The following is a 25118-nucleotide window of genomic DNA, read 5'->3' as shown; positions in this document are numbered from 1 at the left end:
AACTTGTTTTGTTTCCTATTATTAAAAAAATCTTTTCGGACCTGTTTTTGGAAATGTTACTCAGCCATTCCCTGTAAGTTGTTCCTGGATAATGTATCCTCTCCGGAGACTGTGTCCCTTATATGCCACGCGGAAAGTCAGAGCTTTCTTTAATCACAATTGCTGCCCGAGTATATTACTACTACTACTACTACTACTAGCACTTCTATGGCCACCACCATTACTACTACTACTAGCACTACCACTTCTATGGCCACCACCATTTCTACTACTACTAGCACTACCACTTCTATGGCCACCACCATTACTACTACTACTACTAGCACTACCACTTCTATGGCCACCACCATTTCTACTACTACTAGCACTACCACTTCTATGGCCACCACCATTACTACTACTACTACTAGCACTACCACTTCTATGGCCACCACCATTTCTACTACTACTAGCACTACCACTTCTATGGCCACCACCATTTCTACTACTACTAGCACTACCACTTCTATGGCCACCACCATTACTACTACTACTAGCACTACCACTTCTATGGCCACCACCATTACTACTACTACTAGCACTACCACTTCTATGGCCACCACCATTACTACTACTGCCACTATCATTGCTAGGACTTCCACCACCACTACTACTACACTACTACCAGTATTATTATCGCTAGTATGATCACCATCACTAGTACTACCATTTCTATTATTATATCACTACTATGACTTCCACTACCACCACTACTACTACTCTTACTACCAGTATTATTATTACTGCTACTATGGCGGCCGCCAACACAATCACTACTACTACCATATCTATTATAAAAGCACGACAGGGTGGGCCATTTATATGGATACACCTAAATAAAATGGAATGGTTGATGATATCAACTTCCTGTTTGTGGCACATTAGTATATGGGAGGGGGCAAACTTTTCAAGATGGGTGGTGACCATGGTGACTTTAAGGGGGTGAATTTGTTGTTTCCTCCACAATAAAAAGAAAACCAAATGTTCATAGTTGTTATGTTCTTTACATGAACTGATGCAAATCCTCAAAAAATAAAACAATGAAATTCCAGGATGTGAGGTAGCAAAACATGAAAAATGCCAAGGGAGTGAATACTTTTGTAAGTCATAGTAACTGTGTTTTTTAGGAATGAGCTTCAATGCACTGGAAAACGGAGGAAAAAAAAATCCAAATGGTGAATGACTCACCCCCACCCCCGGGACCACACAATTTAGATACCACTGTCAGAAATTATCAGCAGCGGGCTAAAGCCCCCGTCACACACAGCGAGATCGCTGCTGAGTCACCCTGCCGGGTATCGCTGATCGTTCTCGAAAGCCCTGGACTCTTTTTGATCGTTGGTCTCCCACTGGCCAGCAGGCATCGCTGCGTGTGGCAGCGGGAGAGCAACAATCGGTGAGCTCCCAGCTCATATCCAAGGTAAACAGTGGGTTTCTAAGTGCCTCAGGGCGCTTAGAAACCCGCTGTTTACCTTGGCTACCAGCTCCCAGCGCCAGCCCGCTGGTATCTAAGGTACACTGCAGGTAACTAAGTGACGCGCACGCTTGTTACCCGCGTGTCGCTGGTCCTGATCGCTGGTGTGTCTGCCTGTTTGGCAGCTCACCAGCGATCATGTAGCGACACACCAGCGATCCTGACAAGGTCATATTGTTGTCGGGATTGCTGGTGAGTCGCTATGTGTGACGGGGCCCATAGAGCTCTGCTCTTCTCACTGCTGTTGATGGCAGATAATGACTGTGTAACCCAGGCGATATCTGCTGGGAATGATGCTGGTTCCGTTCCTGAGCCCACAAAGAAACTAAGGACCCGACATATGATTTAAAAATATGACCAACGTCAGGAACTGTTTAAAGTATATGAAGAGTTTGGTTGGGGAGGCCAGATAATGGTAAATCTGTGTAATGGCTGTGTCTGACCTACAGAAACATGGTCTGATCATACCACAGCTCCTGGGCAGGGGAGGAAGCAAAAGAGAGAATACAGACAGGACAGCACAGGATCACAGCTGATTCTGTGAGGTAAAACATTTCACTACCTGTTTTTAAACAATGTTTTACCTCACAGAAAGAATCAGCTGTGATCCTGTGCTGTCCTGTCTGTATACTCTTTTGCTTCCTCCCCTGCCCAGGAGCTGTGGTATGATCAGACCATGTTCCTGTATGGTCAGACACAGCCATTACACAGCACACAGTAGATGAACAGTTATAAGATTATCTCAGCACAGGGACATTTTGTTTAAACACAGCCAATTGTGGAAAATATTATTCCAAGATCTATTGATTAAAATGAACATTTGTTCATGGGAAAACCCCTTTAACTTGAAAACCTGATTTAAACTAAAAGACATTTAGATTTTTGCTTTGGGATTTAATTGCATCATGATGTAGTCTGATTCCAGGGATTTATCACTTGCTAGGCTGCTTGGCGCAGTTGTGATAAAATCCCTGTTTACTCTGCTGTTGGTCTGTCAGAACTCAGAATTCTGACCCTGCCCACACCACTGGCAACTTTCTGTGTATGCTGTATATTGTCAGCAAGCTGCCAATAAGGGCTGGGGGGAGTGGTTACACAAAGCTGGACTGCCTGGCATAGAACATCCAGTCCTGCAGTGATAATCTCCTGCTGATAAAACATTGATTGTATTGAAACTACAGGAAGCTGCTGAGCAAGTGACACATCGCTGGAATCTGTGTCTCTGCCCCACATAATGCTGCTCTCAAATTACATAGCAAAAACCTGTTGACAAAGTCCCTTTATGGAAACTACAGTAATCACGTGCGCTTAACATGAATCATATTTTTATTAGAGTCTAATATACTGAAATAAAGCAACGCTACTGGTGGACTTTACTCATTAATACCCCCAAAGTTCTGATACAAGCAAAAATTAAATGGACCATTTGTTAATTGCCTGCCATCCTTAAATGAGCCCTCTCTTCTGGTACTAAATGGGCAACTCTTGACACCCTTGGACTTGTTAAATTCAACTCTAGAGCAGGGGTGCACAACCTGCAGCCTGGGGGCCACATGTGCCGTTCTGCATGGTGACCATCCATGGAGATACAGACATGCTTGTTTGTGTGTGGCTGTTTGGGATTCCTTGTTTCCTCTTTGTCATGCCAGAAAAATTCTCGTGAGTTACAGGTTGTCATCTAAGCTTCTGGATCTTTTTGTGCCACTTAACTCTACAATGGGGAGAGCTACGTTCACAAATGATTGATGCTGCACAAACCATGGCCAACATGAATTAGAGTTGGGTTGCACAAGTGTAGCTAGGTATATTATTCTCTGAGACATTTCAGAGAAAATATACTTTAAAGAGCCGACCATGGCCAATAACCTGAGACCAGACTAGTATGGCGCTACCCCCTGTCGGCAATTCCCAGCACTGCTAGAGGTGATTGACAGGTCTCACCTTATGCACGTATTATGCAGAGACCGGTCAGTCACCTGCATTAGCGCTGGGAAGAGCCGGATGGTGGCGGTGCTGGACTAATCTGGTCCCCGGTTGGATTTCCAGCATTTCAGAGACTAATATACCTGGCTGCACCTTCGTTTGTAAGTGGTAGCTGAAGGGAAAAGTGGACCCTCATTATTCCCATAGGCTCAGGTTCCACTTTCTGAACTACTATATTTTTTAGGCATTTATGGAATATACATTTGATAAGACGAAAAGTGTTTAATATTGTAAGATCCATATAAGTTTTATTCTGGGAGTGATTCAACAAGAGAATGTGGCCCTCGGACCAGAAAAGTTTGTGCATCCCTGTTATAGAGGGTGTTGATAAATGCAGGGGCAGACACTGACCGCTTGGGGCCTCTGTGCAAGAAATGTGTCTGGTCCCCCTTCCTTTTATGGCAACAAAGCTACATATATATATAGCCACACACACATACATGTGTGTGTGTATATATATATATATATATATATATATATTACCTAGTCTCCTTTATTATGTGTATTGCCTTCCCTTATTATACAGTGCCTCTCTTGTTATGTACAGTACCATCCCTTACATATTGGATTATATAGAGCCATGTTTTTTATTACTTACCGTCCTGTCTTGTTAGCTGTATAATGCAATGATGGCTGATGGAGCATGGGAAAGCTTCCTTTCTAATGGAGGAGATGATAGACTGGTCATCTGGTCACCGGCTCCTCGATCAGCAGTCATTTTATATCTAAAAAGAGAGGGGACTATGTAATAAAGGAGGGTGTTGTGAATAATAAAATTAACAAGAATGCACCATGTAAGAGACAGCACTATACATAACAGCAGAGGAAGATATATTATAAGGGACGGCACCATGTATAACGAGAGGATGGTACGTACTAAGGGACGGTGTTATACATAATAAAAGAGGAAACTATGTAACTAAGGATAGTGTTATACAGAATTAGTGAGTACACTATATGCTAAGGAACCATGTTATACATAATAAGTACGTACACTATATGCTATGGGACTGTGTTATACCTAATAAGTACGTACACTATATGCTAAGGGACTGTGTTATACCTAATAAGTACGTACACTATATACTAAGGGACTGTGCTAGACATAGTAAGTGAGTACACTATATACTAAGGGAGTGTGTTAGACATAATAAGTGAGTACACTATATACTAATAGTGATAATGTCTTACTCCACCTCCCCCTGTTCCTAAGGCAATTGTAAGTCCCCCTTCCTCCCATCCCCATCCCCCACACCTCTCATTGTCATCCTCCCCTGCATGCCATTATTGTCATCTCCCACACCCCATCATTGCCCTCTTCACCACCTCCATCATTGCCTTCTCCCCCACCACTCCCATCATTGCCCATTCCACCACCTCCATCATTTCATCCTCCCCACCACCCCCATTATTGCCCTTTACACCACCATCATTGTATTCCCCCCACCCCATCTTCATTTCTTTTTCCCCCACCACCTCCATCATTGCCTTCTCCCCTACCACCTCATCATTGCCTTCTCCATCACCCCATCACCTTCTCCCCATCACCCCCATCATTGCCTTCTCCCTATCACTCCCATCATTGCCTTCTCCCCATCACTCCATCATTGCCTTCCCCATCATTGCCTTCTCCCCATCACTCCCATCATTGCCTTCTCCATCACCCCATCATTGCCTTCTCCATCACCCCCATCATTGCCTTCTCACATCAACCTCATCATTCACCCCATCATTGCCTTCTCCCCATCACCCCCATTATTGCCTTCTCCCCATCGCCCTCATCATTGCCTTCTCCCCATCACCCCCATTATTCCCCTCTCCTCCACCTACACACACACACACATATATAGCACTATTGCATATTCCCGCAGCGCTACACATGCAAGCACTCACACACACCACCACCACTCATCTCTATACACACACACAGACATATACATACATACAAAACACACACACACCACCTCTCACCTGTCCGCAGCATCACCAGTGCCCGCGCTTCCTCACTCTTGCACAGCCGGCCGCTGAATGACATAATCCAGCGGCACTGCTCTCTGTGTCAGAGACGGGAAACGCGGGCGCCAACCAGGATGGATCCTTGCTGCTTCGCTCCTGCTATTTTCTCTTGCAGGCAGCGGAGCTGCTGGGATCGTTCCCTGCCCAACGCACAAGAGGGCAATCTGGCCTGGGGCCCCCCAGAGCCTTGGGCCCGGAGAAACCAGCCAGATTGCCCTCATTATTAACCGACCTGCAGGGGTCCCCTGGAGCCTCTGGGCCCCGGTGCAGCTGCACCAGTTGAACCGGCGGTATGTCTACCCATGGATAAATGTTGATCTGCAGAAGGCTCCTAAATGCTTTGAAGAGTTGAGTCCACGGAAAAGTGAAAAGATGCTTAGTATGTAAAGTATAGGTATGAAATAGACCCTTCAAACCATTTTTTGGGGTCCGATTCCTACTTTAGCTATATCTGGTTCCAATCTCTATAATACATTTGTTATAGAATTCATATTCCATCTTGACAGGGATGTCCGACGCTTATGAAATCTACTTGTGTAACTCATCGATGCCATGAACTTTATCAGTGTAGCATGATAAAAGTTCACACATTACAGAAAGTCACTGTTTACACACCCCTTTCAAGTCTGAACACCACTAGCAGAATATATGACAGACCTTGCTTGGAAATAGATCCCACAGGCAGAAAAATACCTAAAATTCCAAAACCGAAAAAATGTATGTTTATGAGATGTTCAATGTGAAAGATAAAGAGAACTCTGACTTTATCGCCTGACTTCATTAAACACCAGTTGAGTACGTCTAGTGTGTGCCGTGTCCATTACTCATCACGTGCCCCGTTTCCTCATTCATGATACATTTGTGAGTTCTTTCTATTAATCATCAGTTGATACATGACATGGACGGGCAGCCTTTGGACCTACAGTTTTGGAGAGCTACATGTTCTTCTTTTTTTTTTAGGATATGTGGTTAATCAAAGCTGTGTCATCTAAGATTGCCGAAAATTGATAGGAAATTTTGATTTTCCATTTGTGTTTTTGTTGTTTTTTAGATGTAAAGAACGTTTTGGATTCTATCGGAGTGAATATCACAATCTTTTCCAAAATGATCCCAGTCAATCAAGTACTATCCAACCTCACGTTCTTTCTAGCTCAAAGTGAGATGCATGTCCGGGACTTTTATCCTGTAATCGAACAGTATGACTTTTACAGGTATGGTATGGTTATTGTGCTCTATCTATGCTGTTCGCATCTAGAGACTTGATTATTTCTAATTAGCACTTAGTCACAGAGAAGGTGTTTAATGTAGATACAATGATTGGTGGGGTTATTATTCCCATAGTCCGATTTAGTGACTGCCAGGGTCATTTCAATGATACACTATAAACGTAATCTATTATGGTAAGATGCCATAAAAGACAAGAAGTGAGGAAAGACAAAAGGTATATTTGAAAGGATATTTTTATTGCTTAACAATTTAAAACAATTAATAGCAATAAATAAAAAGGCAGGGCAAAAGGGGCCTCCAATTGAAGGGGGAGGATGACCAGCAGCAATAAATACTTATATAAAGGCAAATAATTAGAATTAATACAAATAATGTAGACAATGTCCCAATTTCCTAAACCCCTAAAGTAAGGGCCAGTAACATACAAACTCAGCAAATGCAAATTTATTGCTTGTTATGCTGAGAAATGACATAAGCACTATTTAAGTGCAGCCATTGTTAGAAGGGGATGGAGGGGACACAATCCGGAGTACTGGAGTAAAAAAGGATGCTTGTAATTGTTATGTAGTATTGTGCATAACAATAGTTCTGAAGACCAGACTCAGATAATAGGTATAAAAATTCAAGAGGTTCATGTAAATTGATGTACCTTTTATGTAGCTGAGGTAGGGACAGGTACTGTGGGACTGTGCACAGAGCAGTGGATGCTGGTTATGCTCCCCCCCGCCCAACGAGCCCTGTTGGGGCTCGTTTATTTTTTGCTTTTTCTTTGAGGTGTTAGTTATATACCTTGTAGTGCAGCGGTATCCACACTGAGCAGTGATGAGGCAGTAACCCAGCAAAGTTCAAAACAAAAGTCTCTTTAATGCTTCAGCATACTCTCAGAAATGCACAGCCCACAATATCCTCCAGTACACAGCTGGATCACAGCCAGGAACAAGACAGTCCACATCCTGTTCGCAGCCGGACACATATCCTCCAGATTACAGTCGCTAAACACGCCAGTCCACCTCCATGACCCGTTGCCGCGGGTGACTGCACCGCCATGTACGCTGTGGGTGCCAGGCCCTTCAACTCCCTTGGCTGTTTGGCTCCGCTTGCCTCTTGTTGCCTCACACAGGTGGAGCTCTGCAGACCCTCCTGCTCTGCACTCTAGCAAACACCAAACTGACCCTGACACACCCAAACCCTTTATTGCAGGGCTTTTAACTGGAATCTGTGGCCGTGGAGCACATTGAAAACCAGAGCAGGTTTTCCCTAAATCTGTCTTGGACAACTAGCATGTCCAAGACCTATACTCACTTTTATTCTGCATTGCAACCACAGCTACACCTGTGACTGTAATGCACTCCCATGGTCTCAATACGCCTCCATGCGCATCCTAGGGGAAACACACAGCAACCACTACATGTGACACCAGTCACTGCCTCACAGCCTCTTTCCGTACTGATCGATCTCCCTCTATTCCAGAGAGAATGACCTGCTACTCAGTGGATTTGGAATGTTCTTGGAGAAATTCCCCAGATTGTTTTGCTTTAGTTTTGGATATCCTCTATGAGAACTCTCCTTAGACATGCCTTCATGGCGTCCCCTAAATCCCCCTGTGACAATGTCACTAGCAAAGTACTGGAGGGGAGGTATGTTTCACGAGGGGTGTTAGCTTCAGTAGTAGCAACATAGCAAATGCTCAAGCACACCAAGTGATGAAAGGAGTTAACCAGCCATGTTTAGTTCTAGATTGATTGAATAGCTGTAGAGTTGGAGGAGTCCAGAGGATAAGTACCCAGCTTTCTAGAGCACTCAGTGTGGGGTGGGCCTGGAAGTGCAAGCTCTGGAGCTGTTTTCTTGTTAAGGGAATTTGAACCCTGTGTCGTTTGTTCCTGCCTGAAGCAGGCGGATTCCCATAGCAACAAGGACTGAGCCATACTTTATGTTTTGTTTTCCTGTTAGACCAGGAAGGCCAGGTTTGTTTTGCTAGCGTTGCACTGGTTTATGCAGTATTTTTAATAAACCAGTGGAAGATTTGAAGATACTGTTCCTGTGTCTACCTCTGTGCAGACAACTGAGCCGATCTGCCACACCACGTAGACACGGAATCAGTGTTATCCTGAAAATACTGCTAGAGAGTGCATGTCAATAACCTGTCATCTATGATTTGGATCCAGAAAGGATCAACTATCCATGGTGTGAGGGATGACTCGAGTCTAGGTAATAAGCAAAGGCACAACAGTAAGGCATGTAAGGCTCTAGGACACGGGTGGGGAATCTTTTTTTCTGTCAAGGCCATTTGGATATTTATACCATCCTTCTTGGACTGTACAATTCCTGTGCTATCTCCACCCAAAAAGTTAATCCCTATCGATGACACTGGTGCGAGGACGTTATCATTCATTGCACGCACCTCAGCATTCAGTAGTGGACAATGTGTGCACAGAACAAGAAGAAATTAAAGGGCAGACGGCCGGGAAAATACAAATGCTGGGCCAAGCACTGAGATTCTGCCCAGAGGCTGGATACAAGATCATCGAGGGCCGTACACAGCCCGCGGGCCTGAGGTTCCACATTCCTGCTCTAGGGAGATACTGTATAGAATTTATAAGGACAGGACATGTTCTGATCTCAGGGATAGATCCATGCATGTCAGTGCTTCATGTTATTTGGAGGAGCAGGAGAACTGTCGGGCAGTGGGGGTATTTGACTCGCCAGAGATCAGATGAGTGACATTTCCATAAGTAGTTTACCAAACATGGCCTGATTTATCTTATAGCTATCCCAATATGGATGTATAATGTTCTTGAAGTCTTCTACAAATTAAAAAAGAGACTTTAATCCTAAAGTGTTGGTATTAATTTCATCACATTATTGTTATTTGGAGGGAGGATGTAGACCGCTATCAACAGGAGTTCCTTCGAGAATATTCTACAGTCAATAGTGACAAGTCCACCGTCCCTTTCAATGTTAGCGGATAGAACTTGAAATGGGCTAGATCTATGAATCAGGACAGTGATTCCTCTGGAATAACTTGAAAATGTAGAATGGAAGCTATGACTGATCCATGGGCGGTTTATAGATGTTGTTTTGTCTTTTTTCTAAAAGCCTGTCTTGTAGGCGTACAACTGCAGGTGAATGATTCCAAATCTGTAATGACCCAGACAGGGCCATTACAAACCTTTCTGCATTTATAGGAGCCTGTGGAATAATTCAATGCTTTGAGGTATTAGCAAAAAAAAAATGGAGCATCCAGCCCAAAAATAATAAACAACATGAGTATTCGAAAAATACCAATTTATTGTAAATTATTAAAACCAACAATACAAGACAAAATCAGTAATTGTAGATAAGTGCAAAAGAATTAAGGAGACAAACATGTCTGGTGCATACTCAAAAAATGCACATGTATCCAGCATAAAAGAAACTCCTTTCAGTGGGCACTTTTAGAAGAGGGATCATATGGTGGATACTAACTTAACCTCTTGCCATTACTACCATCGCTCCTGATCGGGATTTAACATGGGGTTTACGTTTTTCCTTACAATATAAACCACTGGCCTCACATATATTCCGTGAAAGGAGTTTCTTTTATGCTGGACACGTGCATTTTTTGAGTATGCACCAGGCATGTTTGTCTCCTTTATTTTTTTGCACTCATCTACAATTACTTGTCTTGTATTGTTGGTTTTAATAATTTACAATAAATTGGTATTTTTCGAATACTCATGTTGTTTATTATTTTTGGGCTGGACGCTCCATTTTTTTTGCTAATGTTCTGATGATGTAGGCAGTTGCCCTTCCCTTGTTGAATATGTTGACTCATATCACCCATAGTTTTGGTTTATTTTAAAAAAAAGAAAAAAATGCTTTGACGTATTGCCTGGTGTCATTCTAGCAGGATAAACATAAGTTGTTGCTCTGTAATACCACTGGAGACCACCAGGCGGCGGTATAAGGGTAACCAAGGGACTGTATTGGAGGGTGTCTGATCAATATCTTTACTATGTTTGTTCACTATGGTGACCAGAGAGAGAGTTAGGCTGGTTTCAAATTGGCGCTTTTGTGCACAGCGCATCGTGCGCACCCGTCCGCATGCGCACTGCGCACCTATATTTAACATGACGTGCGCATGGTCTTGCGCACACTTGCGTTTTCGTGCGCATGCGTTTTTTTGTCTTTCGCGCCAGGCGCAACATGTTGCATTTTTTTGGTCCGCCCTGTCTCGTAAAAAAAACGCATGCGCACGCTTGCGCACGGAATACGCAAAAGCAACACATTGAAGTCTATGGGAACGCATGCGTGAGCATGGTCTTGCACATTCTTGCGTTTTTTTGCGCATGCGTTTTTGAGGTAAACAAGTCTGGAATGTGATCTAGACAATTGAAAAAATGTCACACCTAAAAACGCATGCGCATAAAAACGCAAACGCATGCAAAAATGCATGTAAAACGCAAGCAACGCTGCGTTTTTTTGACGCCTGATGCTAAAAAAAGCGTTTTTTTTTGCGTTTGCATGCGTTTTTCTTTGCGTTTTTTATGCGCACGATGCACTGCGCAAAAAAACGCTAATGTGAAAGTAGCCTTAGCAGTTGAAGAGAGTTAGGCCCGACTAGAGGTGAGGCGTAGAGTGAAAGGGCTGCTAGGATTGGGTACCTTGTCAGACAGTTTTTTCTGAGCCCTGATAACCAAGAGCTGACAACAGAAGAAATGTAAATGCACGTTCCTGCCTCATGCAGGGAATCTAAATACAGAACCCAGAGAGACCTAGACACTGGTGAGCGGCACTCAGCATCCTGTCCGCTATAGTAGGTAGTTCAAGAGGCCATGGATGTGACTACCGCATTCACAACCCCGCTCTCTTAGTAACCAAGAACATTAGTGATCTCGAGGCTATTGACCATGAGGAATGGGCTAAGAATCCTCAGGAACGCTGCAAGAAGCTTGTATGTGCCTAGACATCACGTTTATAGCAGGTTACAACAGCCAGAAGGGCTCTACTAAGTAGGAAAGAGACTTGTAAAGGGGTAAATCATTTTGAGACTGCAGTACACTTTTGAGAAGCCATTTGTTATATTAGTTGTGTTGACCTTATTGTTTGTTTCATTGGTTTATTGCAAACAGTAGAAAGTTTGTACATTTTTCTAATAAACCCAATGTGCAATGGGGGGTGAATACTTTTGATTGTAACTGTATAAGTGTGTTTGCGTCAGTCTTTTTAACTATATACAGATATCAAATAGCTTAATTTCCATTCAGCTGGTAGTCACATTAATGTAAAATTGGCAATTATGAGATGAATGTTGATATTTCAGACACTTTGTCCAGACTTGATTTTCTGGGAAATTTTGATTGTACTTCATTCCCTTTTAATCTTAACTTTAGATTTAAAAAAATTTAGCTTTTTTTTTTTTTTGCTATTCTATTTGCTAAGAAGAGTTGTGAATATATCTGGGCTGCTGATTCCTTGCAGGTGACCACACTGAGCCGCCTTGCTCCTGAGGATGTCACTTTAAATAACAAGGGCTGATTGGCCTGAAAGTAAAGTGGGGTCCAGGGCCACTTAGAAAAATCCCATTTGTGCCCGGGCTGCATTGTTAAATTTAGGTTGGGGTTACATAGCATGAAAGGGGTCACGTTGCCAAAGTGTTTTCTGTGTAGCTGCTACATCACATCGTCATATAAGTAAATCATCTTGCATTGCGATGCCTGGTGAATCGTATCCCCCACATCCCTCTATGTACAGTATGATGGCCCCACACACCTCTGTATACAGAATTATGGTCCCATAGTCACCTATATACAGTATAGTGGCCCCGTAGCTATCCTATATACAGTATTATGGCCCCACAGAGCCTCTATACACTGTATGATGGCTCCATAGCCTTCCTACATACAGTTTGATGACCCCATAGACTCCCAAATACAGTATGATGGCCCCATAGACTCCCTACATGCAGAATGATGGCCCCATAGACTCCCTACATGCAGAATGATGGCCCCATAGACACCCTACATGCAGAATGATGGCCCCATAGACTCCCTACATGCAGAATGATGGCCCCATAGACACCCTACATGCAGAATGATGGCCCCATAGACTCCTAAATACAGTATGATGGCCCCATAGACACCCTACATGCAGAATGATGGCCCCATAGACTCCCTACATGCAGAATGATGACCCCATAGACTCCCAAATACAGTATGATGGCCCCATAGACTCCCTACATGCAGAATGATGGCCCCATAGACTCCCTACATGCAGAATGATGGCCCCATAGACTCCCTACATGCAGAATGATGGCCCCATAGACACCCTACATGCAGAATGATGGCCCCATAGACACCCTACATGCAGAATGATGGCCCCATAGACTCCCAAATACAGTATGATGGCCCCATATACACCCTACATGCAGAATGATGGCCCCATAGACTCCCAAATACAGTATGATGGCCCCATAGACTCCCTACATGCAGAATGATGACCCCATAGACTCCCTACATGCAGAATGATGACCCCATAGACTCCCAAATACAGTATGATGGCCCCATAGACTCCCTACATGCAGAATGATGGCCCCATAGACTCCCTACATGCAGAATGATGGCCCCATAGACTCCCTACATGCAGAATGATGGCCCTATAGACACCCTACATGCAGAATGATGGCCCCATAGACTCCCTACATGCAGAATGATGATGACCCCATAGACTCCCAAATACAGTATGATGGCCCCATAGACTCCCTACATGCAGAATGATGACCCCATAGACTCCCTACATGCAGAATGATGGCCCCATAGACTCCCTACATGCAGAATGATGGCCCTATAGACACCCTACATGCAGAATGATGGCCCCATAGACTCCCTACATGCAGAATGATGATGACCCCATAGACTCCCAAATACAGTATGATGGCCCCATAGACTCCCTACATGCAGAATGATGACCCCATAGACTCCCTACATGCAGAATGATGGCCCCATAGACTCCCTACATGCAGAATGATGGCCCTATAGACACCCTACATGCAGAATGATGGCCCCATAGACACCCTACATGCAGAGTGATGGTCCCACAGGCCCCCTTTATACAGTTTCATGACCTCACAGACCCGTATATAAAAGTATAATGGCCCTACAGCCTCCATATCTAAAGTATAATGCCGACTAAAGAGCTAACCTCTTGCTATGCTACTCATCTCCAGTCCGGCCCTGTTGCTTGGAGATCCTTCCGGCAGGTACAGGCAGTGCCAGGCACGCTGCGTGATGTCATTCATCAGGCACGGCCTTGCACCGCATGCTGCATGGCCTTGTCTGCTATTCTGTGATGCGACCAAGACCACACATTTAAAAACACAGTGCGGGCCTGGAAAATGGCTGCACTTCTGTCAACTTCTGTTAACTGAGAATCTGTCAGTCAACTCGTCATGACAGTCTGAAGAAGAATGTGTAATTCTTTTATCCGTCTCTTCCTGAGCCCCTCTTGGCTGCTTTCTGACCACAGACCACATCAAAGTTAAACGTACAGTGAAACAAAGAGCCTGCAAAAGCAAATGGTGCAACAGTTTTTATAAAACCCCAATTGGAAAAAAATATTTTTAGCTCAAAATACATGCATTTATATATAAAAAAAAAAATAAAAAGCAAAAAAAACTTCAGTACATAAGATATATATTGTTGGTTTTATGACATATGCACTATATGTGATACAAGAATGAATGTACCATATCAAAGCGCCATCCTCTGCAGCCAGCCACGCACTCTTTTATGTCACCGTAGCCAGATCCGCACCATGACACTGTATGGCTGGAGTTACCCTTTAAGTGCTCTGTAAGTGTCTTCCTGCTCTCCCAGCTGATACCTGTGCATATAGTGAACACTGGAGAGAAAACACACAGATGTGATCTGTATGATGTGACTAAATGCCTGAGAGGAACTTCTGCTCCTCCGGGCCAGCTATTCTTGCATATATTTATCAGGAATTAAGTTCATCTCAGAGTCATTTTGAGTAAAGTTACTTAATGTTTTATACAGCCACCTCTAAAGTATGTTCTGTGCTGTATGGGGACATTTGGAATCTTTATATAAAGCAAAAATCTGGAAACGTGATGTATTTTAGGCAACAAAAAAAAATGCAATTTTTTACATTTTAAAAACTGCAAAAAGAGAAATAGGCCAATGCAAAAGTTTGTGCACCCTGCATGGTTAGTACCCCCTTTTGCAACTATCACAGCTTGTAAACACTTTTTGTAACCAGACAAGAGTTTTTCAATTCTTGTTTGAGGGATTTTCAGCCATTCCTCCTTGGAGAATTCTTCCAGTTCTGTGAGATTCCTGGTCCAACGTGCATGCACTGTTATTTTGAGGTCTAGCCACAGATTTTCAATGATATTCAGATCAGGGGACTGTGAGGGCCATTGTAAAACCTTCAGTGTGCGCCTTTTGAGGTAGTCTGTAGTGCATTTTGATGTGTGTTTAGGATCATTATCCATTTGTAGAAGCCATCCTCTTATCAACTTCAGCTTTTTTTATAGATGGAGTTATGTTTGCATCAAGAATTTATTGAAATTTCATTGAATTCATTCTTCCCTCTACCTGTAAAAATGTTCCCAGTGTCTTTGGCTGCAGCCCAACCCCAAAGCATGTTTGATCCACCCCCATGCTTAATGGTTGGTGAGATGTTCTTTTCCTGAATGTCTGTGCCCTTTTTTCTCATACCTTTGATCATTGTTGCCAAAGAGTTCTATTTTAACTTAATCGCTTCACAGGTCTTGTTTCCAAAATGCATCAGGCTAGTTTAGATGTTCTTTTATATACCACAACTCCAGAGTCTGCTAAATCTTTCTGAAGGTGTTTTGTAGTCAAGCGGGGGTTCTGCTTTGACTCTCTAGCAATCCTACGAGCAGCTCTCAGTGACATTTTGTTTGGTCTTCCAGACTTTATCTTGATCTCCACTGTTCCTGTTAACTGCCATTTCTTAATTACATTTCGAACTGAGGAAAGGGCAACCTGAAAATACTTTGCTATCTTCTTATCACCTTCTCCTGCTTTGTGGGCCTTCACCATTTTCAGAGTGCTAGTCAGCTGATTAGAAAAGCCCATGGATGTTGTTTTTTGGCACAAGGTTAGAGGATGCTGGGTTTTTATAAATCTAAGAAATTTACATCACCTGGGCCTTCCTAACCATGTTTTCTATTTTTTCTATTTTTCAGCAATTAAGTAGTTTTCATTAAAAACTGATGTCTCCTCTGCAGGTGGTTGGGATCTCTTGTCCTTTGTTGCATGGTGACACTTATCGTCGTCTTCTATTTCCTTGGCCTGCTATTTGGGTCTTGTGGCTTTGACCAACATGCTTCACCAACCACGAGAGGCTGCATCTCAAATACTGGAGGGAATTTTCTCATGGCGTGAGTATACTTTGCCCATCTTGTAGGTACCATATCATATCTCCCTCCTGATTCAGTGCAGTCTTACATGGTGTCCTTATTGGGAGCTGTGGCATATAGTGGTTGGGGGGGACAGAGAGGCGGTAGTCCTTGGCTCCAAAGTCTATTTATGTGCACAATTTCATCTACTTGCCCCTCGAACATGTCACCTGCACTGTAAAGTGATTGGCGCCTGCAAGTGTGCAGTGAGTGCCCGCCTGTAGTTGCCTATGCAGAGCGTAACCTGCAAAATGAGTTTATCATCACCTATTTCCCTCTGCATAGGCAGAAATGATGACCCTTAGTATAAGGAAATAAGTTTGTTATCATGGACACTGGTTGTGCAGATCACAGTAGATTACAGTAACTCATCTTCGCTGCTCTGCTCTGCATAAACAGCAACAGAGACGACAGAAGATGATCACAGATTGAATGAAGACTGAATTGAATCAATTACATTGCATGTGATTCAATACTATCTTCTTTCATTTACTAAGAGCTGCTTTTAAATTCTCACACTTTTCTTAACCCTAACTAGATTGTAGGGATAGAATTAGGGCTAGGGGTTGGTTTAGGGTTAGGACTAGAGTCTTTAAAATTGTTACATAAAAAATAAAAATACTATTAAAAAAAAGAGAAGAAAAATAATGTATAACATTTTATTTTTAAAATTGTAACAAAAGCAGGAATTAAAAAAGAAACCTAGGAAATTGGAGGTCAAAGTGCAAACTATAATAACATATGCCATTTACAATACATGGGCTTGGCAGATAAGGGGCTAAATACTGGAGTTGTGGACCCAACTCTGGAAGCGCAAACTGTTCAGGAGCAAAGGGGCACAAAATACTTACTGTGCCCCAGGGAGGTGGTAACTTGCGCTATGCTACTGATTGGAGTCCCTAATAATTCATGATTTTATGCCACATATAGGGGTTTTTTTTCCTGAAATTCTCCTTTTTGAATATTACTTTGCAGCGGAGTTGGATTCAGCTTCCTCTTCTCCTGGGTTCTCATGCTGATCGTGATTGTTACATTCTTGGCTGGAGGAAATGTAGAAAAGTTGGTGTGTGAACCTTTTCAAGACAGATCTTTGTTTAAGGTGAGAATGAACGTCCTAGACCTTAACTGTAGGGTAAAAAAAATGGCAATTTTTTTAACACCTACCGTATTTACATTCTGAGGGCCCACCTTTCTCCCCCACTCATGGTTGGCACTATGAACTCTCCTGAAGAAGAAGCCAGGGCCCACCGGAGGATTCTCTGGTTCTCTGGTGGGCCAGTCCAAGTCTGGCAGCTTTGGACTGGAACACCTTGGGCCCACCAGAGAAAATCATTCTTGGGGCCCACTATGTAGCTACATAGAAATAAACACAAGGCCACCAATTGTGCGATATAACACGCTAATATCAGGGCATAACATACAGTTGTGGCCAAAAGTATTGACACCCCTGCAATTTTGTCAGATAATACTCAGTTTCTTCCTGAAAATGATTGCAAGCACAAATTCTTTGGTATTATCTTCATTTAATTTGTCTTAAATGAAAAAACACAAAAAGAATTGTCCTAAAGCCAAATTGGATATAATTCCACACCAAACATAAAAAAGAGGGTGAACAAAAGTATTGGCACTGTTCGAAAAATCATGTGATGCTTCTCTAATTTGTGTAATTAACAGCACCTGTAACTTACCTGTGGCACCTAACAGGTGTTGGCAATAACTAAATCACACTTGCAGCCAGTTGACATGGATTAAAGTTGACTCAACCTCTGTCCTGTGTCCTTGTGTGTACCACATTGAGCATGGAGAAAAGAAAGAAGACCAAAGAACTGTCTGAGGACTTGAGAAACCAAATTGTGAGGAAGCTTGAGCAATCTCAAGGCTACAAGTCCATCTCCAAAGACCTGAATGTTCCTGTGTGTACCGTACGCAGTGTCATCAAGAAATTTAAAGCCCATGGCACTGTGGCTAACCTCCCTAGATGTGGACGGAAAAGAAAAATTGACAAGAGATTTCAACGCAAGATTGTGCGGATGTTGGATAAAGAACCTCGACTAACATCCAAACAAGTTCAAGCTGCCCTGCAGTCCGAGGGTACAACAGTGTCAACCCGTACTATCCGTCGGCGTCTGAATGAAAAGGGACTGTATGGTAGGAGATCCAGGAAGACCCCACTTCTTACCCCGAGACATAAAAAAGCCAGGCTGGAGTTTGCCAAAACTTACCTGAAAAAGCCTAAAACGTTTTGGAAGAATGTTCTCTGGTCAGATGAGACAAAAGTAGAGCTTTTTGGGCAAAGGCATCAACATAGAGTTTACAGGAGAAAAAAAGAGGCATTCAAAGAAAAAACACGGTCCCTACAGTCAAACATGGCGGAGGTTCCCTGATGTTTTGGGGTTGCTTTGCTGCCTCTGGCACTGGACTGCTTGACCATGTGCATGGCATTATGAAGTCTGAAGACTACCAACAAATTTTGCAGCATAATGTAGGGCCCAGTGTGAGAAAGCTGGGTCTCCCTCAGAGGTCATGGGTCTTCCAGCAGGACAATGACCCAAAACACACTTCAAAAAGCACTAGAAAATGGTTTGAGAGAAAGCACTGGAGACTTCTAAGGTGGCTAGCAATGAGTCCAGGCCTGAATCCCATAGAACACCTGTGGAGAGATCTAAAAATGGCAGTTTGGAGAAGGCACCCTTCAAATATCAGGGACCTGGAGCAGCTTGCCAAAGAAGAATGGTCTAAAATTCCAGCAGAGCATTGTAAGAAACTCATTGATGGTTACCGGAAGCGGTTGGTCGCAGTTATTTTGGCTAAAGGTTGTGCAACCAAGTATTAGGCTGAGGGTGCCAATACTTTTGTCTGGCCCATTTTTGGAGTTTTGTGTGAAATGATTTTTGCTTCATTCTCTTTTGTGTTTTTCATTTAAGACAAATTAAATGAAGATAATAATACCAAAGAATTTGTGATTGCAATCATTTTCAGGAAGAAACTGAGTATTATCTGACAAAATTGCAGGGGTGTCAATACTTTTGGCCACAACTGTAAGGTAGTACACATCTTAATGATATAGCAGGGGTTGGCGCCACATTTTGGTTCAAACTCAATGATAAATGTTCCCTGGTGTTTATTAACCACTAGGCCAATGTGTTATAGCACCAGTGTAGTGGAGGGGATTTTATGACATCTCATCTATACTCTGAGAAAATCCATGGCGGAAATTGACTGATGCAGATTTAACATATTCACCACCGATTTCACCACCGTAAAGGTGCGACATTACATAGTAGTAAACGCAGCAATATCTGCACAATGTCTGTGTGGATATTTCCGCTGTTAATTTGCTGTTTGATTTCTGCAGCAAATACATTATGTGAATGCCCCCTCTTCTTCTAGTGGTGGGAGTCCTAGATCACTTATGTATGACATTGGAGTAATATCAAAAGAGCTTTCCCTCACATCCCCCATACATTTTTTACAGAAATCACACTGCCACCTATAAGGCCATAACTTTTTATGAAGGGCCTCATTTTGTTAATAGTAGCAGGGGTGGGATTCAGCCGGTTCTCCCCGGTTCGGTGGAACCGGTAGCTAAAAAAGCAACTGGTTCCCTGAGCCGGGGAGAACCAGACCCGCGATCTGGTTCCTTGTTGCAGCGGCCAGCGGCGCCGGCGCGCAAGTTGACACCACAGAGCGGAGGAGGAGAGGAGCCGAGGAGGGACTCTTGCGCTGCTCCCTGGCCTGCAGTACGCGCACTCCACCCCGCCCGCCAGATGCCACGCACTGATACGTCACATGCACACACTGTGACCCTGCAGCCCCTGCGCACTAATACCTGCTGCAGTGCAGTGATTGGGCATCTGATCTCTGACTGGAGTCACGCGCGCGCCGTTACCCAGTGTGTGACTCGAGTCTGTCTGTCTGGCCTGCGGCCTGCCTGCATCCTGCCATCATCTTCATCATCACCTCGGTCACCGGCGCGGTGGTGTGGCAGTCAGTCACCAGTTGGCAGTTAGTGTGTTTGTGTGCACAGATGGTGAAGCAGGACGGTGCGGGGGCGCTGGGGGCGGCGGTGAGTACTGGCATTTTTTTTTTCTTAATGCCGGGCACAGCCTATTGGGGATTATGCTGCCTATGGGGGATTATGCTGCCTATGGGGGACATTTACCTGCCTATTGGAGACATTTACCTGCTTATTGGGGACCTGTGCTGTCTAGTGGGGACCAATGCTGCCTATTGGGGACATTTACCTGCCTATTGGGGACCTATGCTGCCTATAGGGGACCTGTGCTGTCTATTGGGGACCTTTGCTGCTTATTGGGGACCTGTGCTGCCTATTGGGGACCAATGCTGCCTATTGGGGACCTGTGCTGCCTATTGGGGACCTGTGCTGCCTATAGGGAATAATGCTGCCTATTGGGGACCTGTGCCTGCCTATTGTGGACCTGTGCTGTCTATTGGGGACCTGTGCTGCCTATAGGGAACAATGCTGCCTATTGTGGACCTGTGCTGCATATTGGGGACCTGTACCTGCCTATTGGGGACCTGTGCTGCCTATAGGGAATAATGCTGCCTATTGGGGACCTGTGCCTGCCTATTGTGGACCTGTGCTGTCTATTGGGGACCTGTGCTGCCTATAGGGAACAATGCTGGCTATTGTGGACCTGTGCTGCATATTGGGGACCTGTACCTGCCTATTGGGGACCTGTGCTGCCTATAGGGAACAATGCTGCCTATAGGGCATTAGGACACAGACAGACTGTCGTATGAATCAGAATGTAGTGCACAGCCTGGCCAGCCGGTCAGTCAGTTGAGACAGCTGCATAGAAATATATGCAGCTGTCACACTCGGTCAGGAGAGCCGCTGGCCAGAATGTGCACTGTTCTGATCTCATTCCAATTTATTTTTTTTCAACTGTTTGACTGCGCCCCTACTTGTATATGTTTGAGGAAAAGGTGCGTGTAAATGGGTGTGGCTTAATAACGGGTGTGGCTTAAAATGGGTGTGGTTTTCCTACACACAAACACAGAACCTGTTGTTAAAAATTTGAATCCCACCCCTGAGTAGTAGGGAAAGAGAAGTTTTAGTCAGGGGTGATAAAGGGGTAGAGGGGTTCAATCTGAGGTGATACAGGGGGAGGGAACACAGTCAGTCAGGGGTAATACAGGGGGAGAGGGACTCAGTCATTGTGATACAGAGGGAGGTGGTACTGCCAGAGGTGATACGGGGGAGGGGACACAGTCAGTCAGGGGTGATACAGGGGGAGGTGGTGCAGTCAGGGTGACACAGGGGGAGGTGGCGCAGTCAGAGTGATACAGAGGGAGGTGGCACTGCCAGAGGTGATACAGGGGGAGGGAACACTGTCGTCGGGGTGATACAGGGAGAGGTGGCACAGTCAGGGGTGATACAGGGCGAGGTGGTGCAGTCAGGGTGATACAGAGGGAGGTGGCACTGCCAGGGGTGATACAGGGGGAGGAGACACAGACATTGGGGTGATACAGGGGGAAGGTGGCGCAGTTAGGAGTGATACAGGGGGAGGTGGCGCAGTCAGGGTGATACAGAGGGAGGTGGCACTGCCAGGGATGATACAGGGGAAAGGGACATAGTCAGGGTGATACAAAGGGAGGTGGACCTGCCAAGGGTGATACAGAGGGAGGGGACGCAGTCATTCAGGGGTAATACAGGGGGAGGTGGTGCAGTCAGGGTGATACAGGGGGAGGTGGCACTGCCAGTGGTGATACAGGGGGAGGTGGTGCAGTCAGGGTGACACAGGGGGAGGTGGCACAGTCAGGGTGATACAGAGGGAGGTGGCACTGCCAGAGGTGATACAGGGGGAGGGAACACTGTCGTCGGGGTGATACAGGGAGAGGTGGCGCAGTCAGGGGTGATACAGGGGGAGGTGGTGCAGTCAGGGTGATACAGAGGGAGGTGGCACTGCCAGGGGTGATACAGGGGGAGGAGACACAGACATCGGGGTGATACAGGGGGAAGGTGGTGCAGTCAGGAGTGATACAGGGGGAGGTGGCACAGTCAGGGTGATACAGAGGGAGGTGGCACTGCCAGGGATGATACAGGGGAAAGGGACACAGTCAGGGTGATACAAAGGGAGGTGGGCCTGCCAAGGGTGATACAGAGGGAGGGGACACAGTCATTCAGGGGTAATACAGGGGGAGGTGGTGCAGTCAGGGTGATACAGGGGGAGGTGGCACTGCCAGGGGTGATACAGGGGAGGGGACACAGTCAGTCAGGGGTGATACAGGGGGAGGTGGCGCAGTCAGGGTGATACAGGGGGAGGTGGCGCAGTCAGAAGTGATACAGGGGGAGGTGGCACAGTCAGGGGTAATACAGGGGGAGGTGGTGCAGTCTGGGTGATACAGGGGGAGGTGGCGCAGTCAGGGGTGATTACAGGAGTAGAGGGGCTCAGCCAGGGTGATTTTGGGGCGAGGGGGTTCAGCAGGTGTGATATGGGGGAGGGGGTACAGTCAGGGGTAATACAGGAGTAGAGGGGCTCAGTCAGAGTGATTCCTGGGTGAGGGGGTTCAACAGGGGTGATACAGGGGAGGGGTGCAGTCAGGGTGATTCCGGGGCGAGGGGGTGCAGTCAGGGGTGATATAGAGGGAGGGGTGCAGTCAGTCAGGAGTGAAAGGAGAGATGAGGTAATGGGCCCTCAATTATTCCTAAGTAACTTAACCCCTCCCCCTCTTCCACCCCAGAATAAAGGCCCCCCATTTACACTTATGTTAGGCTGGCAGGGGGGCCCTTGTTCAATCTTTTCAGCTGTAGCAGGGAGTCCTCTATCTCCCTCTGCTGCTTACACTATGGGGGAGGGCCGTTATAGGTGACAGCAGCTCATTACCAGAGCTGTGCTGTACGGCCAGGGAGAAGAAGACACAAACAAAGCTAACACTGATTGGCTGCGCTGTGGCCAATCAGTGTTAGCCTTATCAAGAGCTGCTCCACTCTCCCGCAGGGAAGAAAGGTGAGTGACATAGAAACTTATGAGACCATAAGAGTGCTATGTCAGCTGTGTTATCAATGACGTCCGCACTGCTCTCTGAGGAGCTCTAAGTGCTGGAGCCAGGAGTAGTAGTGACGTCATGCTGGGAGAACGTCCTGCTCGTGGCTCCCCCCACAGTTAGAGAGCAGTGCGGGCATCACTGATCACAGCTCAGCTGCTGCAGACTGTGGCACACTGTAAGTAACAGAGTACTCTTGTGTTCTCATGACTTTTTTCTGTCACTGCTAAGGGAGAGCGGTCAATGTGCACAGTGCTGGCACAGGGACTTATGTTCACTATGCCAACTGTGTCAAACACTGCCGGCTGCTAAAGTGAAATTAATATCCACCCTTCTCCACGCCCATTGGGGCCTCGAGAGCAGTGAATATTCATTTCACTTTAGTAGCAGGAACAGGAGCCGGCTTCTGCTTCCTGTCACCCGCTGCTGCTCTGCTTTCATCTGGGGCCCCCCATAGCAGCTGCTCACTGGCTGGGGGCCCCTGGAGCAGTGGGGGCCCTAGGCAGTGTAAAGGTACTGGAAGTAAAGTTCGTTGGATGCAGTGAAGAGCCGGAGGCAGAGAAAGGGTTAGCAGAATTTACGTAAACAGGTTATTGAAGTACAAGGGATACTCCGCAAAGGGAGATGAAATCAACAACGAAATGGCACAGGAACACTGAGCGCAAAAACACAATATTTGGGGGGAAGGGGTGTACAAAAGAGGTAACTTATCGCTTGAAGTTCTTGTTGGGAATAGGCTGGAATATCTCCCGCCAGTGTCGTAGATTGTGGACAATGTCTCTGGCTCTGTTATGGAGGAAAGAAACGCACTGTCTCCCGAACGTGCCGATGTATCTGGAGTCTCTTGGCTTGAGTACGTGGGAATGTAGAAACAGTCTCTTTTGTTGATTCCTCCGGGATGGCGCAGAACACGAGCAGCATGCAGGCCCGCAGCCCTCGGAAGCGTGCAAACCTCTAACGGAGTCACTATGAACAGAGCGAGTAAAATTATCTTTCACTGAGAGCGAGAAGGACCTGACCAATACAGGAGCATCCAGGGACAGCTCAGTTAGGACACACTCTGTTGGTAAGTCAATCTGCAGGGAACTAGAGGATGCAACGTTCGCAGTTGGAGCAGTGGGGAGGGAGTCAACCTTCTCCTTGTTCTCCTGTCGCCTTCATGCCAAATCTCCTCTGTTCCCACGCTCAGCTGCTTTTATCTCCTCCATGCCCCCTGCTGTCCAGTGCAAAGGTCCTCCCCACTAAGATGAGTCGTCCCCCGGTAGCAGTGGTGACAGTCCCAATAGTTCCGGTCCCAAATTGCACAGGGAACTGCTGACTCTGTCTTGGTTAATCTTCTTACAGCAGCAGCTGCCTATGCCTGGGCCCACCAGAGAATCCTCCGATTCTCCGGTGGGCCAGTCCGACCCTGTCTCCATGAATAATACTGTAAGCTAGAGAACCCTATAGGTGACATTAGTCCTCTTCAGTGGAGGCATAAGAGAACCGACTATTCAATTTTTAAAGTGTTTTTAAAGTATGTATTAGATTTATTCCCAAAGTCATCATTAAAGGGGTTAGCTATTTTTTTTTTAACATTGTATCTAAGAATGATTTCTGCCAGAACAGAGTCTAAGAAGTAAGGTTTCTCCTTGCGGAGAGTGACATGCCAGCTGTGGCTTGTCAAGGTAAGGAGACTTATTCGCCGTGCAATGCTCCTCTGGGAAAATAATATGCAAATTGCCTCTTCAGAAAGAAAGAGGACTTTTACTCTACAGCGCCACCTATTGGTAGTAGCGATCCTACAAGTCACAATCAACCCTTTAACGAGTCTTGTAGTATGACTTAGGATACAAGCCAAATCAGAATCTCAATTTGCAGACACGGTGTTTCGAGCTGTTGGCTCTCGTCAGTGCAAAGTATGAGATCTGATTTGGCAAGGTGAGAGGCTCTGGACTAGGGTCT

At 45.3% G+C, this 25118-nt stretch overlaps 1 protein-coding gene across 8 annotated transcripts in view; it reads left to right on the top strand.

Moving 5' to 3' along the window:
• PROM1 (prominin 1) overlaps positions 1-25118 on the top strand; it is a 317825-nt gene that overhangs the window by 200680 nt on the left and 92027 nt on the right. For all 8 annotated transcript variants that reach the window (XM_073574622.1, XM_073574619.1, XM_073574616.1 and 5 more), the window contains 3 exons: positions 6564-6723; positions 15993-16145; positions 17139-17262. In XM_073574622.1, coding sequence (XP_073430723.1) covers positions 6564-6723; positions 15993-16145; positions 17139-17262 — 437 coding nt within the window. The remainder of the gene's footprint in view (positions 1-6563; positions 6724-15992; positions 16146-17138; positions 17263-25118) is intronic.

The sequence above is a fragment of the Dendrobates tinctorius genome, unplaced genomic scaffold, assembly GCF_039654945.1.
Source record: "Dendrobates tinctorius isolate UK_male_01 unplaced genomic scaffold, ASM3965494v1 ptg000039l, whole genome shotgun sequence".
In the NCBI taxonomy this organism is placed as follows: domain Eukaryota; kingdom Metazoa; phylum Chordata; class Amphibia; order Anura; family Dendrobatidae; genus Dendrobates; species Dendrobates tinctorius.
This window is presented reverse-complemented; position numbering and strand designations above follow the sequence as displayed.